The sequence below is a fragment of the Euprymna scolopes genome, chromosome 43, assembly GCF_053919585.1.
Source record: "Euprymna scolopes isolate OS-2025 chromosome 43, ASM5391958v1, whole genome shotgun sequence".
NCBI classification, from domain to species: domain Eukaryota; kingdom Metazoa; phylum Mollusca; class Cephalopoda; order Sepiida; family Sepiolidae; genus Euprymna; species Euprymna scolopes.
Window position 1 is genome coordinate 49,979,273 of NC_136524.1, and position 18,213 is coordinate 49,997,485.

The 18,213-nt window shown below is 32.9% G+C and overlaps 1 protein-coding gene across 5 annotated transcripts in view; it reads left to right on the forward strand.

The window, feature by feature from the left end:
- Positions 1–18,213, forward strand: part of LOC145268339 (E3 ubiquitin-protein ligase HERC2-like) — a 500,726-nt gene that overhangs the window by 110,314 nt on the left and 372,199 nt on the right. For all 5 annotated transcript variants that reach the window (XM_080123842.1, XM_080123845.1, XM_080123844.1 and 2 more), the window contains 2 exons: positions 6,306–6,500; positions 15,154–15,373. In XM_080123842.1, the coding sequence (XP_079979968.1) occupies positions 6,306–6,500; positions 15,154–15,373 (415 nt within the window). The remainder of the gene's footprint in view (positions 1–6,305; positions 6,501–15,153; positions 15,374–18,213) is intronic.

Here is an 18,213-nt window from a genome sequence, read left to right on the forward strand (position 1 = left end):
CCTCACACTTACAAAGTTCCACTGATATTTACATAGACGATTCGTTGTACTGTAGGCCAACCATAAACCTCTATTGACCATCTCTGAGTCAAAGAATGTGGTTACCCGACTACACAGCAAACAGACTGCCGAGTTGGGGCACTATTCTGCTGTATTACAATTTCAAGTTTAAGAACCTCTCCTCCAGGCCGATCAGACATGTGGATGAATTTTCAAGGTTGGTTCCGAGACACAGTGAACCCCTTGAGGACTCAGTAATTGTTTCCTTACATACTGATAGTGAAATTAATACCATATTATCAGAAGCCTTCCGGTCACACTACATGAAATTAAGCACAAAGTATAAAAAATGAATATATTAGTGCTACAAAACAGAAAATCACAAATAGAGACTAGCAAGTACAGGACAGTTTTCTTATGTGTGATAACGTTCTATTCTACAGTAAGAGGGTCACCATACCAAAGACATTACAAAAAGGAAAAGGTATTAGTACTCCTTGTGGAGGTGTCTTGGGGACTTACCCATTCACTCATAATGGACACTTCTAACCATTATAAAAACACTGAGAGTTGATACTTTCGTAGGAATATATTGCAACCTAAGATGGATCTACAGAGTGTCTAACTAACAACTGGAAATAGTGACACCCTTTCCTTTTAATACCCTTCTGGTATAATATATTATTTCTATCTAAATCTGTTGATCGCATTTTTATGACCCTTTCCTAGGGCTACAACATTCTTTTTGCCTTTTCTTTCTTTTTGCCTTTTCTTTCTTTTTGCCTTTTCTTTCTTTTTGCCTTTTCTTTCTTTTTGCCTTTTCTTTCTTTTTGCCTTTTTTTTCTTTTTGTACTTCCTTTTTCCTGTTTCATTTTCTTTGCTTTATTTCTTTCACTTACTCTTTTCCCTTTTTCTTTCCATTTTTCCTTTCCTTTTTCATTTAGCTTCATTTCTTTCTTTTTAGTTTCTTTTACTTAAGTTATATTTTCTGTTATTCCTTTTTTTTTTCATTTTCTATTTCTGTTCTTTTTCTTTTCTTTTCATTTTTCCTTTTTTACTTTTCTTTTTTCTTTCCCCTTTTTCTGTTTTTCCTTTCCTTTTCTTTTCTTTTCTATTTTTCCTTTCCTTTTCTATTTTTCCTTTCCTTTTCTTTTCTATTTTTCCTTTCCTTTTCTTTTCTATTTGTCCTTTCCTTTTCTTTTCTATTTGTCCTTTCCTTTTCTTTTCTATTTTTCCTTTCCTTTTCTTTTCTATTTTTCCTTTCCTTTTTTATATTTTTTTTCTATACTGTTCTTTTCTTTCGTTTCCTTTTCCGTATTTTTCCTGTTCTTTTCATTTCTTTGTCCTTTTTGTTTTTCTCGAAGTTGTACTTTATATATCTACTTCTGCACATTAAATTTCATGGCTTGTTTAGCAAATTCCTCAAGCAAATAATGAAGCTCATTAATACACATTTCTTCTGACCCATTTTTTTTTTTTTTTTTTAACCATTTTGTGTCTGATTCCCACTGACAGGTGTTGGAATTTAATCATTCCTCATCATATGTTACGAATCTACTAGTTGAGTCTGACAACCACAAAAAAAAGAGAAAGAAAAAAAAGTTCCTTCCATTTTTACAATTTTTATCCTTTATTGATGCAATTTAGTCTTGCTTGTGTCTTCTGTTTAAAATCAATGATTTAAAAACTATACTTTCAATTATCTTGAAAGTTGACGCAGTAAGAAAAACAAATGTTGTTTCAAAGTTGAACTTCCATGAACAAAGTTTTTTTTCTAGAGAACAAGATGCCAAAAGTTTGCTTTCCAACCGACACCATCAGAGTTGTCTTCAAGTCTAATGTAAACAAATACTTGTTGAGCCGTCCTCTTGGATAATCAATTCTCTTTAATTAATCTTCTGCCCATTTCATCCATTGTTATCCCAACCAATTACAGCGTGGTTATCTTCAAGTCTAATGTAAACAAATACTTGTTCATCTGTCCTCTTGGATAATCAATTTTGCATAAGTAATCTTCTGTTCAATCAAACCACTGGTTTCAATCCTCGTGTGGAGGTGACCATAATCCAGGCAATAATCCTTTTAACTCTTATCCTCAAGTGGAACACTGACCTTGAGCAGGAATGACCTAAAGAAAAGGTGTTTTTCTTGTTTTAAAATTGCATGTGGTGTCAATCACATTTTTAACAAATATCTCTTCCACCCCCATAATTTCATGGATGTAAAAATCTGCAACGTCCTAAACCAAAATATTCGGCATAATCATGTTCATACATTGGTTCTTATTAGATCATGGAAGTTAAGCAATGTTGAGCCTGGTCAGTACCAGATGGATGACCATTTGGAAATACCAAGCACTGTATATAGGACAAATCATGTTGAAGCAATGTTGAGCCTGGCCAGTACCACATGATGACCATTTGGAACTACTAGTCACTTGTCAGGGTTCTACACTGCGAGTGAAATAGTCACATTTGCAAGTGATTTTTCAAAGTGGTGGCTAGACATAATAAAACACTTAGCTTTTAGCGATTGTATTTCTTTCACTGACAATCTTCCAAAGCTCACTACTAAGTGAAAAATATCTTTTCGACTTTTTTTTTTAATAAAATGAAAAAAGTTAAATTATTAAAACAATAAAAGTTTAATAGAACGATATACTCTTTTTAAACAATGGGTGTTTAAAAAAACATCTGGAGAAATCGGAATGTTTATACTTTCAAGTATCAGCATAAAATTTGTTGTATATTTAGAATTACACCTATTAAAAAAGAAATGAAGAAAAATCTTTATGATGGATATACTCGTCACGAAACGAAGATGTCATATTCTAAAAATAATGTGGGTTTGGCTAGTAACTTTTCTATTTCGCTTGTAAAGAAAAATATTTAGTTGCCAAAGGTCAACTAAAGATGAATTTGTCCATAGAGCCCTGCTTATGTAGGTGTTATGTGCAAGATAAATGTTTAGGGGTAAACACAACATATATTGAAAAAAAAAAAAATTAAAAGAAAGATTTAAAGACAGAAAAAGGGAATTTATTGAATAGATAAACAAATGGGAACAAATATTTACAAAAAAAAAAAAGGCGTAAGGGAGGTAACTTAAGTTCTTTGTTACCAGCTTTTGTCGTAGAATAATGATAAAGTTTGAGAAAAAATATATTTTTTAAGTTGGTCAGAATATAATATCAGAAAAGCAATACCAAGTGTCTGTTTATTTTTTGAAGGAGTTTGCAATAGGCTTGTTTCAGGAAATTCCTTATGACCGGATTTTATCCCAGGAAATTGGCCGGAGTAGTAGAAAGATCGCCCCCCCCCCCAACTTAGCATTCCTTCTCAGAGCTGATTTAATAACTGAAGTTATGACGTTATTAGTGTCTAAGTATAGTCATGTGGCATGGAACCTTCTAGAATTTTCAAAAATAGAACACCTCGACTTCAGAGCCCTCAAAAAAAAAACAAAAAAACAAAAACTTTCTGTTCAATTTTTAAATCTCTCTTCAAAGATACTTAAAAAAAATCTTTTTATTTTCTAAATGTAATGTATTTTAATAGTAAAAGTTTAATATTGTATATATTTTATGTAATATATTTTATATTATGATATATAATTAATTTTATATTATTATTTATATTTATTTATTTATTGTATATTTTATATTATGATATATTATATAATTCATTTTATATTATCATTTATTTTATATTTTCTACTATGACAAGCAAGGGGGTACCCGGCGTTGCCCGAGTGTTTGGAGGTGTGTGGTTTTTTGGGTAAATGAAAACAAAAATCGTTGGTTGTTTTAAAAACAAACGAAGCCTTTACGCGCAGTTGGAAAATAAAGTGTGAAAACAAACCGTGCGACTTGGCAAGTGCCCGTTTTTGACGAGTTAATGATGTTAACTCTGAGTGCAGGACAGTGTTTTATTAGTATTTATTTGCTTTCCTACCAAAGCAAAATGTGACACGAGGTCGTTTTTATGTGGGGTTAAACCAGCTCCCCGAAAAAAAAGCAAAATGGGCACTCTGGTTAGGTCCAAAAATGGTAATTGTCCCAGTATAGAGGGTTTCCCCTCCATTGACTGGGACACTGAAAGTGTTCGCTTCTTTTTTTTATACGAAAAAGCTTAATGCACATGCGGCCAATCGAAAATTGTTGAATATTTATCTTTTGAAAGTCAGACAAATTAAATAGACAGGCGACCCCGGTTGTTAACTCGTAGATATTATCATTTAAACGCGATATAAAAAGTTTTAAGTTATGAGACGACCAATCAGTTCTCAGAAAAAAAGCTTTTCTTGGACATGAAAACGTGCGCACACACACAAACATTTTCGCTTTTATTTTTAAAGATAGAAGATGTAGTATATAATTAATTTTATATTCTTATTTTATTTATTTTATATTATTATTTATATTTATTTATATTATTACTTATATTTATTTTTATTTGATATTTTATATCATTATTTATGTAAGAAATGGTAATTTCGTCATATTTTAAAAGGAACACTCTCCTCTCATGGCATATGTCATAATCATGTTGAGACATCAGTTCTTATTAGATCACTGAAGTTAAGCTCATTACCAAATGAGTGGCAATTTGGGAATACTAGGGGCTGTATGTAGAAGTTACTGCAAAAATCTAACATTGTCATCTCTCCTAACTAGAATATACAAGTGTCTGGAGACTGATTGTGAAATTAATATTCTTTTCACACTTTCTCATTTGGAGGAAACCGGTTTATCCATGACCACTGAGATATAGGTGGTAGCCGTAGTTTATCCCACCTAGCATGAATGCTACTGGCATATATACCTATATCCTAAATCAAGGGTCAGCCAGGAATTTTAACCGGCCTGCAAGCCTACTAATGACTATAAGGTTGACAAAATATTATTGCAGTTTTTAATTTTAAAATTCAGATGAACATATCTCAGCTTATCGATCGGTGTAAGCACCATCAGAATAAACACACTTTTATCAACGCAAAACACCTCCATGGCAGGTGCTCGTCTGAACTCCAATCTCTGGTCCCCCCTCGCCAGTCTTTCATGAAAAACACCCGTCTAGCTGAATCCACTGTGAAAAATTTCCCCCACTCTTTATCTGTGCCTAAATCAAAACGCGGATTCCATGAGCAAAGCTTCTTTCTTAGAACTGCACGCCTGTGGAACTCTGTTCCGTATGCCTGCTTCCCACCTGACTACAACTTGGATGTCTTCAAGTCCAACGTTAACAAATTCCTAATGAACCGCCCCCTCAAGTAAACACTTCATCAAATCTCCACACTAACGTAATGTACTTGCAATAACCCTTATCCCTGAATGGCTTCCGGGCCTTGATAAGTGGTGACCACCGTGGAAAAAAAAAAAAAAGGTGTATTTATGCCAGTAACATAAAAATCTTGCGTTCTAGTGGCAATGAATTCACTGAAGGCATTTTTGATATCGCTTGGGTTTTGGAAGCATTTCTCAATGCAGAAAGTTGTCGAGATGATTGAAAAAAAAAAAGGTGGTAATCAGTAGGTGAGAGATTTGGAGAGTATGGTGGATGAGGCAGTTTCATAGCCCAATTTGTTCAAATTCTGCAGGGTTGGTTTAGCAACGTGTGGTCAGGCATTGTCGTGGAGTAGAATTGGGTCTTTTCTGTTGACTAATGCTGGGTGTTCTCAAGTTTCTGATGTATTTCATCCATTTGTTGACGGTACTTTCCTGCTGTAATGGTTTCGTTTGCATTTAAAAAAACTGTAATAGGTGAGACCAGTCGCAAACCACCAAACAGTCAGTATGACCTTCTTTTGGTGCAACTCTGGCTTCGGGAAGTGTCGTGGAGCTTCGTTGGTATCTAACCACGGACCTGAGCATCATCAGTTGTCGTAAAGAACCCACTTTTATCACAAGTCAAACGGCTTCTTTCTTGTTGTGTAAAAGAAGAGAAGATGATACTTTATAATGGCGTTTCTTTTGGTTTTCGTTCAGTTCGTGAAGCACCCATTTATCAACTACTTTTGTCTTTTCCAATCTCTCCCAAGTGGTCGGAAATCGTTGTATACATTACATCTAATTCAGAAGCAAGTTCTTTAACTGTTGTGCATGGATTGGCTTCAACTAAGGCTCTTAATTAATCGTTGTCAACATCCGATAGCAGCCACTATGCTCATCATCAAGACTCTCGTCGCCACCATGAAATTTCTTAAACCACCATTGTGCTATGCGTTCAGTAGTGGTTCTGGACCATACATATTATTTCATTGGTTTTCTTGAAAAAAATATGACTTTTTCTTTTTTTATCTTTCAGGTGAATTTGGTCACTACTATTGCGGAAATTACATGCATGACTGTTCAGAAGAAAACTGTAGACCAGAATATGGATCTAACTGCGGGCCTTGTCAGAAACTCGATCAGGAAGAACAGGAAGAAAAAGAGAAAGACGCAAAAAGACCTAAAGTAGCATCTTCTATGATTGACTCATGGATTTGGGGTTCATCTCCAGGTAATAAACACACTTCTTATATATATAAAAACTAAGGAGCATCCCCCCTCCCATACCCACCCACCTCTATCCCTGGGGCAGGGGGATACTTTTGTGATCAATTGCTAAGTATAGCAATACCCAGCAACCATAAAAAACGCTTTGGATATTACACATTTGAAGGTGGTTTTAACTAAAATAGTCATATTTTAAAAACCAAAGCACTTGAAGTCCTCAAAATACCACCATTTTGTTCGGAAATGAATATCCTTTCACATGCTTTAATAATAATGTGCATGATATATTTTAAGAGTTTTTAAGAAATAATGATAAAAAATGTTAACGCTATGGAACAGCCATTTTGTATCAAATTTTTTTTTTATCCCCACAATGCTTAAAAGTTTAATAGCACTCTCCTGTGGGGAATTTTGTCATGAAATTTGGAAAACAATCAGAAAAAGACATGAATCTCACTGTCGGGTTGCAAAATAAACTGCTCCACTCATTTTTTTTTTTTGTTGTCTTTAAAATAAAACTTCAACATGACGTGTATCGAACATTTTTTCTAAATATTATTTGTACCCCAATTAATAAGTAAATTAAGGTTTTTATTAATTTTATGTATTAAAATGATAATTCTCTGTTGATTTCTCTTTTGGTAGCAGCAATTTTTAATTAGTTTCTCTCTCAAAATATTAACCTCTTTTCAGCAAAAGTAAACTATTCAACTTAGTCGCTCAATTATAAGCTATAAACAGTAACAGTTATAAGCTGTAGCAGCAGTCGGTAATCATTTACTGTTAACCGTGTTTTGTGAACCACATTTACAAGTCATTTTATTAAAAAAAAACATTTTGGTTTAATGTTATTACGATTTGTGTGTGTGTGTGTGTGTGTGTGTGTGTGTGTGTGTGTGTGTGTGTTTATATAAATAGTTCTTTAAGAAATATTGGTTTTTAAATATACTTAATTTTGTAACTTTAATTATTAATAAATGACTTTCTAGCTGCCAATTAAAAAAAAACTTTTTTTTTTTTTTTTATATATTTGGGAGTCACCGCTTATCAAAGCCCAAAGGCCACGCGAGGATAAGGGTTAATGAATGTAAGGTGGTAATGTAGTAATCATTAATGGCGTAAATTGGGTAGAATTTGATTATTTATGGGGACGGCTCCACAAGAACTTGTTTACATTGGATTTAACAATTACCATGTTGTATTAAACCAAGAAGTAGACCAGCAGAATAGTGTTTCACAGGTGGGGAGTTCTGGGAAAGAAGCTTTGTTCATGGAATCTACGTTTAGATTTAGGCACAGACATAGAGTGAGGTAAATCGTTTATAGTGGTTGTAGCTGGTCGTGTGTTGTTTTTTTTTTTTTGTTTTTTTTTTTTTGTTTTTTTTTTGTGAAAGTATTGCAAGGGGAGAACCACAGATTGGAGTTCAGTTGATCACTTGCCATGAAAATAAAATTCTAGTTTTTTTTAGACGATTATGTGTAAATACCCTAAAAAGAACTTAGTGGCAAAAAAAAAAAAAAAATTTAGAGTAGAGGAAGATCAATTTCACATAAATTTAATCTGTAATGACCCCCTATTTTGTGACCATTCTTGCCTTTTAGAACAGTTAGTACTTCAAATTCTTTTGATATTTTTTCAATTTGAAAAGTTAGTGCATATATACACAGGCGGCAAAAAGAAAGTCCACACTTGTAATTTTTTCACAAACTGCAAATTTAAGCTAAATTGAATGTAACTGTTTAAACAGACTATACCTCATTTGATTGGCCTTTTATTCTTCTATAATTTTACCTGTTCATATTTGACTTTTAATTGAAATATTATAGTGTTTAGACTTTCTTTTTGCCGGGACTCTGTGTGTGTATATATATATAATATATATATACATATATATATATATTTTTTTTTTTTTGTTAGAAGAGATTATTCCAAGGGTTTAATATATTTAAAATCAATTAACCATATCTATCAATAACAATTCAAGCCATGTGAATTGACTCAAATATTAAGCAACATGATTAACATTTTTGTAATCGAGCATATATATATATATATACATTATATATATATATATATATATATATATATATATAAACACTACCACAAAATCCAGGTAAGAGTGACAAGCCCATCTCCTAAAAGTGCCTCCTTTAACTCTGTCATACCATTAACCTTAAATCTAAGTGAAAAGTCCCACCCTGAAAAAATCTCCTTCCTGAAAAAATCTCCTTTAACCCTACTGCTAACCCTAAATCCTATTGGCACCCACTTCAAAATAAAAGCCTTTCATAACCTGATCCTAAGTCAAAGTGGCACCCCCATCCCCATTGTGCAAACCACCTTAAAACCACACATAATCAAACTCGCAACCTCCTAAAAAAAAACGCACAGGAGTTGTCTAAAATAATTCCTGAAAATGATGGATTATTTTACATTATATTTATGTGAAACTAATTCCCCACTCTAAAATAATTTTTTTTTTCTTTCTGACATGTTTTTGGGATGTTCATATGTGATTGCCCTTAATCCTACCTCTAACCTGAAGTCTGAGTGACGAGTCTCCTTCTACAAAACCTCTTAAAACCACACACACACACACACAAGAACGCACAGGATTTATTTCCCATAAAAAAAAATTGGTTAACTGTCCTAAAGAATTAGAATGGTCCTAAAATCTAAGATTAACATGAAATTTTTATATTAAATTTCCTTTTTTTTTTTTTTTCTGACAAGATTTTCAGTGTGGGAGGGGGTGATTTAGCAGGTGTTAATTTACAATAATCCAAAAGAAATCTTGAAATATCTTTATTTTTAAACAGTTCTAGTATTAGGTTTCAGTTTTTTTATACATAAAATGCATTACAATTCAGCTTTGAGTTCTCTTCTTTTTTTCTTAATGAAATTTTTATTGTATGGCAGCTATTTGTGTGTTTACTGCAGATTACTTGGAAACCATTAATTTCTCGAGATTTTCAGTTGGATTCCTTGCACAAGAGTACACTTATATGGCAAATTTCATTGCTTAATCTTGTGTTTTAACAAAGATATAGCATTTCTACTGAAAAAGCAGTGTAAAAAATGTGACAAAACGCAAGTTTTAAAGAGGGGGGAAAGTATCCAAATATACAAGGACAAAAAATAGTCGTAGCTTGCTTGTTTTTGTTGAGATTTAAAAACATTAAAAAAGATTTTTTCTTAGATCATCAAGCTCTTTCTATGTATGCCATTATTGAAATATTTTAAGTAATTTAAATTTTTACATGTGCATTGCTATATTACTATAAACTATTTCATCAGTAATTTGGAAGAAATATTAATTAATGTTGTTAAAAACAAAAAAAATTATTTAAAAAAAAAAAGTAATGCTGTATAATTTATTAAATTTTTTTACTAATTTTTTTTTCACTCTTATTCACCCCAAACAAGGCACCATGTTACTTGAATGTAAAGAGCTACTATTTGAGATGATATCTACAGGGACAATATGTAACGAGTTGAGCAGTGAGATGCCTGTTCACATTACCTTTAAATTTCTGCATTTCAGTACCGTCAGGGGAACAGAAGATCTGGAGGGAGTTTCAAAATCTATCAGTTTAAGGGAAGAAACTATTAGAGTAGAAGGTTTTCCGGCATCTAGGGATCTCTACAGTGTTGGGGTGGGATTTTGCTGCTTGTCAGGTTAGGTGAAGGTGGCACAAGTGCTACGTGTTCCTCAGAGCACATTCCATTAAAATACATGTAAAATCGTACATTTTTTTTCTGCATCTTTTGGTGGCATGCACCCTAATTGTAGAAGACTTTGTAATTTTTTTCTAGTTTTTTCCTTAAAGTTTTTGTTTTTTTCTTTATTCATTTTGTTGATGATGTTAAGTCCAGGAGTAGTTACCCCTAAAAAAGAAAACAAATATGCCCGATCTTGTTGATGCTTCTATTAAAGTCAAGTCTGATTGATGTTTATCACGTGGTTAGCATGAAAATTGAATAGGAATTAGTCATGTTTTGAAAGATTAGATTTGAAAATTATTAAAAAAAAAAATAAATAAATAAATAAAATTTTAATTTTATTTTTTTTTACAAAAGATTGACAGAAAAAAACAGGATTAATAATCAGAGTTATATAATCATTAGAAATGTTAGTACCATCTTAATAAGTCTTTTTATATGCAAGAAAACAAACTATCAATCAATTTTATTGGCCAAAAATAGCAAAATTTTTAAAATTATTTTTCTGACACTTTTGGTGGTGTCAACACAGAAAAAAAGAAAGATTTTTCATTAAAAAAACGTTTTACAGAATTACTCAGTTTTTCAAAAGTTTCAAATTTAGCCTTATGAAATAACGTTTTCAAAAGATGTGATTAACAACTAAAAATTTTACTTTTAATTTATTTCATCGATTTTAATATTTAATCCTGATCAATATTTTATTTTTTTGATTAGTTATAAATAAAGGAAGGCTGAGTATATTCTACTGACACCATCAGATATTCTAACACTGTCACCCAAATCACTGAGTACTTATTTAATAAGAGACATTTTTTGGTTATTTACCATTTTGTTGACTATTACTCTCCTTTTTGATTAGTGGTTGATGTACATTTGAGAAAGGGAAAGAAAAACAAACCGTCTGGCTTATGCACTCAATAGTGTTATTATTATAAGTAAATCGGTTAGCACTCCATACTTAAAGATAAATGCATGTCTTCCAATTTAATTTCCTTTCAAATATAATTTATCCATCTTGGAAAGTTCTTCAAATGGACACTATCTTAAATATGGACCTATATTGAGGTAGCAGTTAATGTGATGAAACCATGTCCCCTGTCAACAACATCACTGACCCCAACGATGTTTGCCATGGTCTTCCTCCCTCATCTTCTCTTGCTGTGGCCATATCATCTTCCACACTGACGGCTATTGTGGGGGTATGCACGAATTAATAAGTATGTAAACGAAAATACAAAACACAAATCCAAAGGAAGACTCTGACTCTAACATATTCCATATATATTGGTTGGGCTCTGAGTGAGTGTGTGACACCATCGTGGAAAACTACTCTATAAGCGCTAACGTCAGCATCTACATCTACTGTTGAAGCTGTGTTCGTCAGACTGAAATGTTATTTTTTCTTTTCAAATACTGGTATCAGCTAAGCAGGCTTGACCTTTTTCCACCTGTGTACCCTGATTGCGCTGAGATTTTATAAACGTCTGTCAATCTCTAGGTTTGATGTGTGCTGAAATTTCGAGATGAAAACAGCGCCGACTTGATTTTATGTCTCACCTCCAAGCACAAAATACGAGTAGAAGTTTTTTACATGTGGGGAGTTCAAGAGCTTCCCTCAGAAGGGGCTCTTTATTGTTGTGCCACTAGCGATTGCATTATTAATCTAATATATATAAAAAAGGCTATACGTCTGTCTGTCTCCATAACTCTATCAAAGTCTATCTCTCTCAAAACTAAAATCCGCAGAGCAGCACTAAGGGTCTCAAATGATTGGATTTTTTACAGACCATTCTTTTATGGGTCTTTAGCCGGTTAAAATAGTTTTTAAGGGGTCAAAAATGGGTCAAAATTAAAAAAAATCGGTATACATTTTGCATAGTTATCTTAGTTTATTTTTACTCAGTTCATATACGTGTCAAGCTGGTACAGTGGTAACATCACCAGCTTTGAATGCTACAGTTTTGCTTTCAGTTTCGATTCTAGCTGATGGTATCTGAATATGTTTTTTTCCTACTTTTCAAATCACAATTTTATCATAATATATGCGAAATCTGGACAAAGTAAAAGATCATATTCAAGCATATTTTCTGACCAGGAAAGTAGTGTTCTACAGATTTTTCATTTTTTTTTAGGTTAAAATAAAATGTTTATTTTATTTTATTTTTTTTTTTACAAAAGATTGACAGAAAAAAAAACAGGATTAATAATTAGAATTATAATCATTAGAAATGTTAGTACCATCTTGTTAATAAGTTTTTTATATTCAAGAAAAAAAACTATCAATCAATTTTATTGGCAAAAAATAGCCAAATTCAATAAGCCATGCAAAAAGACAGTGAAAAGATATTGCATGTACATAGCATATGAATGTTTGCCAAAAAGCAAATATGAAACTTGCCAAGAGGCAAATGAAACTTAAACACCTTGTACAATATCCATTTAATGTATATGTGTGTATACATGGAAAGAGGGGATGTCTATCAAAAATGATATGAAAATAAAATTAATACTCAGTGCTTTCAGTAGCAGTATTAGGATTTCTGATTGTGAGGGTAAGAACTCCTCCACATTCCTTTTATTTATGACTAACAGGGCTACCCAGTGTTGCCTGGGGCAAAAGTGTACCATATTTCAGTACTTTTGAAAAGAAGTTACCTTGCTGAAATAATGTTATTTAGAAACCTATTTCATTTCCAAATTAGTATATAACTAGCGGGGGGTGGGGGGTACCCAACGTTGCCTGGGTGTGTTGAATAAGGACCCCCCCCTCCAAAAAATAGACTGGGTGGAGAGATGTGTTAAAAAAAAAAAAAAGTGGTAGTAGGAAGGCAAGCTCGAACCTTTAACATGAAGAAAATAAGGTGGAAAAAAAAAACAATGCATCCATGGCAAAGCCAGAAGTCGTGAACGTCGAAATTAAGCGTATCAATTGAAAGGAGATGATGACTTGCAAAAATGTTGGCGGAAAAAGTTTTTTTCGATATTTGTCGTCCGGAAGGTGGGGCGGGGCTTTCATATGAGACCAAGTTTGTGAATTTTTGTTGTGTCTGTCTCAAAAGTTTTTAGCAGACACACAAACATACATACACACAAACAAACATATACACATTTTCGCTTTTATATATATAGACTAGCGGGGGGTACCCAGCGATGCCCGGGTGTTTTGAGGTAAATCAAAACTCGGGGGGGGGGGGGTTAAATAATAATAAAAAAAAATGTTTTGGTAGGTGAGTATGAGGATCGAACCCGTACCCTTGAGTTGGAAATTAATGTGTGAAAAAAAAAAACCGTGTGACGTTAACCATTGGGCCACCGCGACATACAACGTAGGCAGGCTTGAATTTATTTATTTAACTATAAAAACAGGCGTGCACAATAAAAGTTAACTCTGCTGCTTCCATTCGACCTAATTAAGATGGTTAAATAGAAGTCACGCAGCGTTTGGGTTTGTTTACCCAAATTTGACTGTTTTTTCCCCCAACAGATGTTGGGGGGGGGAGCTCCCAATTGTCCAGATTGAATAGCAACTGTCTGATATACAAGATTGATCAAAGCTGATTGCTTCTGGACGTTTTTCCTGCCATGATACTGAGAAACGTTACTTAGCTTTGAATTAGTTTCGCTTTTTATACGAAAAAGCCGAATCAACACGTGAGAAGCCAAAATAGGAATAATTTTGTAAAAGTCGTCGCAAATAAATCTATACGCTACGCGCTTTCCTAAATCGTAGATATTATTATATAGGACCTATATAAACAGTTCTAAGCAATAGTAACCCGCACCCCGGAGCGCGTGCGAAAGAAGCCTTTGCATGATATACACGAATTGGTCACACACATTTTGCCTTTTATATATATAGATACTAGCGGGAGTACCCGGCAATGCGCGGGTGTTTTCAGGTGTGTGTGGTTTTGGGTAAATCCAAACTCGTGGGGATGGGATTAAAATAAAAAAAAAAAGTTTTGGTAGGTGAGTATGAGGATCGAACCCGGACCCTTGAGGCAAAGTTGGAAATTAAAGTGTGAAAAAAAAAACGTGCAAAGTTAACCATTAGGCCATCGCGACATACAAAGGAGACACGTTTGAATTTATTTATTTAACTATTAAAAACAGGTGTCCGCAATAAAAGTTAACTCTGCTGCTTCCATTTGACCTAATTAAGGAGGTGAAATAGAAGCCACGCAGTTAACTTTTGCTGTGAGGCAGCGTTTGGGTTTGTTTACCCAAATTTGACTATTTTTTTCCCCCAACATCTGTTGAGGAGGGGGAAACCAGCTCCCAATTGTCCAGATTGAATAGCAATTATCTGATATACAACATTGATCAAAGCTGATTGCTTCTGGACGTTTTCCGGCGCGATACTGAGAACACCTCCGTTAGTTTCGCTTTTTATACAAAAAAGCCCAATCAACACGCGAGAAGCCAAAATAGCAATAATTTTGTAAAAGTCGATGTAAACAAATCTATATGCTACGCACTTTCCCAAATCCTAGATATTATTATCTAGGGCCTATATAAACACTTCTAAGCGATCGTAACCCCCTCCCCCCCGGGACCGTGTGCGAGAAAAGCCTTTGTGAGACATACACGAAATGGTCACACACATTTTGCCTTTTATATATATATAGAAGATAATATTGAAATAACGAAACCCAGCATAGTTAAGCCTCAGAGAGTAAATAATTTTGTGAGTCTTTGTTTAATAGTTTTTGACTTTTAGTTGGACATACAACACATACACATAGACAATTGCCCTTTATATAAAAGAAAAAGAAGATAATAGAACACTAATAAAAAAAAAAATGATGTTGAGTAGTTGTGAAGTTATCCATTGTGCCTGGGTATGAGTTTGTAAGAGGGGGGGGGGGACACATATCAAGAAAATTATACCTTTGTTTAATTCCTTTTATTTATGTTATTTATTTTTCAGATGTGAACCAACTCAAAGAATGTTTACATTCTCTGCTTTATGAACACCACCAACTTTCTGCAGAAGCAGCATCAACCACATTATCCAGTTCAAAGTTATTTCAAAGACTCACAGTTTTGGAAAGATATTTTATTGCACTTTCGAGACAGTCTCAGAATGAAGGCAAAGCGCCACTAAGAAAGAAACAAGCAAACCAAACTAACCTCAACAAGCAGAAAAGGTAAAAACCACCTTGGTAAAAACCAAAGCCTTAAAAAAAAAAAGAACGCCAATTTAAATAATGGAACCTCTAAAAAACATGCCCTTTTTAATGATAGAAAACACACCGTTTTTAATAATTGAGTTTCTTTTAAATAATGGAACCTTCTAGAAATTCCACCCTTTTTAATAATGAAAAATCTACAAATTTCACCCTTTTGATCAAGGGAGTCTCTAGAAATTTTCTCCACTTCTACTACCCCTCTGTATATGCTAATATTTTTACATCATATGTTTCTTACAAATAACCTTATTCTATACACACCAATATATATATATATATATATATATGTATATATATATATATATATATATATGATCTGACGTTCGAATCCTAGGACAGTCAAGCTACACAGATGAGCGGTAGAACCGTGAAACACATGTTTGTAGATTACTGTTTATATATATATATATATATATATATATATATATATAATAAATAAAAGAGAAGTGTAGTAGGCTTGTTGGAGCTATAAGAAGGCTATAGCAATGCAGTGAATCAGCTGTTGTATTGACCGGTTCCCTGCATTGCTATAGCCTTCTAATACTTATTGCTATATATATATATATATATATATTCAACCTCACTCCTGTTCAATGTTTTTTTTTTTTTTTCATCGTCTTCTTCTGATATCGTATTTCCAAATCATAATAACCACTTCTGTTAAAGACTGACGAAGTTACTGGGTCGTTGATACGATCCGGTAACAGAAACATGTGTAACTAAACAGATAAAATGGTAATAAATAAAAAAAAAATATATATATTTTCTCTGCAATAGTATTGAGAACCTTCAAGTTTTTACTATTTACCAATTTTGCCATATATATATATATATATATATATATATATATATATATATATATATATATATATAATAAAAACAAGTTTTATGTTTTTAATTTTTTATTCTCTCTTATTCTTTTTCTATATTACTCCCTATATATCTTTTCTATTTTTTATAGAATTTCAATTTCATCTTTATTCTTTACTATTCAGCCTCTATATACCTGTAGTATATTTTTATTTCTAGGCTAATGTTTTTATGCAAGGCTTTTTTTATATATATATATATATATACAACCTTGCTTTTCGCTTCTCATTTGATGAGAAGCATTAAACTTCAAAATACCGTGATCTAAATAGTTCTCTTTATACATCTGATAACATTCATTTAACTTTGTAACTGTCATTCAATGTTTCTTTATGAGGGTTGTTCCAAAAGTAAAGCCTCCTATTTTTTAAACTCAAGAGCTAAAACATTGAAGAGCTATAAAGACAGGAATGATACTATTAAAACAAGCAACCTTTTGTGCTGCAGAATTTATTTTTCTATATAGTCACCATCATTCTCAATACACTTTTACCAGCCTCTTTGTGTGCCTCATGCCATAAAAGTCCGCAACACATTTTGTTTCTTACAATTATCATGATTCTGAAATTGATGAATCTATTTCCTAACTGTGCTGACATCAATTATTTCGGCTTCGTAAACATTCAACAGGTGGCAGTGAATCTTCATCGGTTGAATTTTTCTTTTTGCATGGAGAGGTTCGGATCTCCCAACTGGTCGTAATTGTGTCACCCTGCACTGATGATTCCCGAAAGGATGAAACACTAATGTCCGTAGGTATGATAATTAACTTCAGTATGAATTATCTCCTCTTTAAAGATTGGGTAGTAGTCTCTCTTAAATCTAAATAATCATTCATATTTTTGGATGTAAACAAAAAAGAGAACAAGTTGTTAATAAAACATGTTAAAAAAACACTTTGAAACAGAGTTAAAAACATATTTAATTTAATTATAAAAAAGAAGCACAAAATAAGTGGATAGTCCCTGATCTGCAGATTTTCGAAGAAATACTTTCCTTCTCATCAGAGGGTAGGATTTAGCAAAATGCGGGATCGGATTTTGCTTGCAAAAAAAGTATTTGATGAAACTACAAGTAAGTCATAAATCTTACTTGGTAAGAAATAGTGAAGCAGAGGGGAATATGGTGAAGAAAAAGGTGATTTCACGTGAATGGATAGTCTGGTGAATGGTAAAATATCCAATGACGGTAAAATCCAAAAAAGTTGGTTAAGTTTCCATTTCCACAAGTAAAATCCAATATATATATATATATATATATATATATATATATATATATATATATATATATATATATATATATGAATTAACTAAAGTATTCAAATTGAACATTTTTCTATATTTATATTTAATACTAGCGAGGGGTACCCGGCGTTGCTCGGGTGTTTGGGGGGGTTTAAAATAAAAAGTAAGTATGAGGATCGAACCTGAACCCTTGAGGCAAAGTTGTAAATTAAAGTCTGAAAACAAAAAAGTGCGATGTTAACCATTGCCCCACCGCGAGATGCTAACGGAAACACGTTTGAATTTATTTAATTAGTTGGATTTAGCAGGTGCCCGTTTTAATGAGTTAATGAGGTCAAGTTTGACTGCGGGATAGTATTCATTTACTGCTGAACGCTTTTTTTTTCACACCCCCAAGATGTTATAGGAAAAAGAGTAACCCACATGCGGCGAGCAACAAATATTAAATATTTATCTTCCCGAAATCGAGCAAATTAAAGAGACAGGTGAGCTTTGTTGTTAACTGTGAGATATTACGATTTATATGTGATATAAAAAGTTTTTAAAAGTTGTGAAGCGAGCGACCGCTTCTCTGAAAGAAGCCTTTTGTAGACACACAGAAAAAGCGAACACACATACATACATACATTTTCACTTTTATATTTATAGATGAAATGTTTTGGATGACATCCAAAGTTTTTGTAT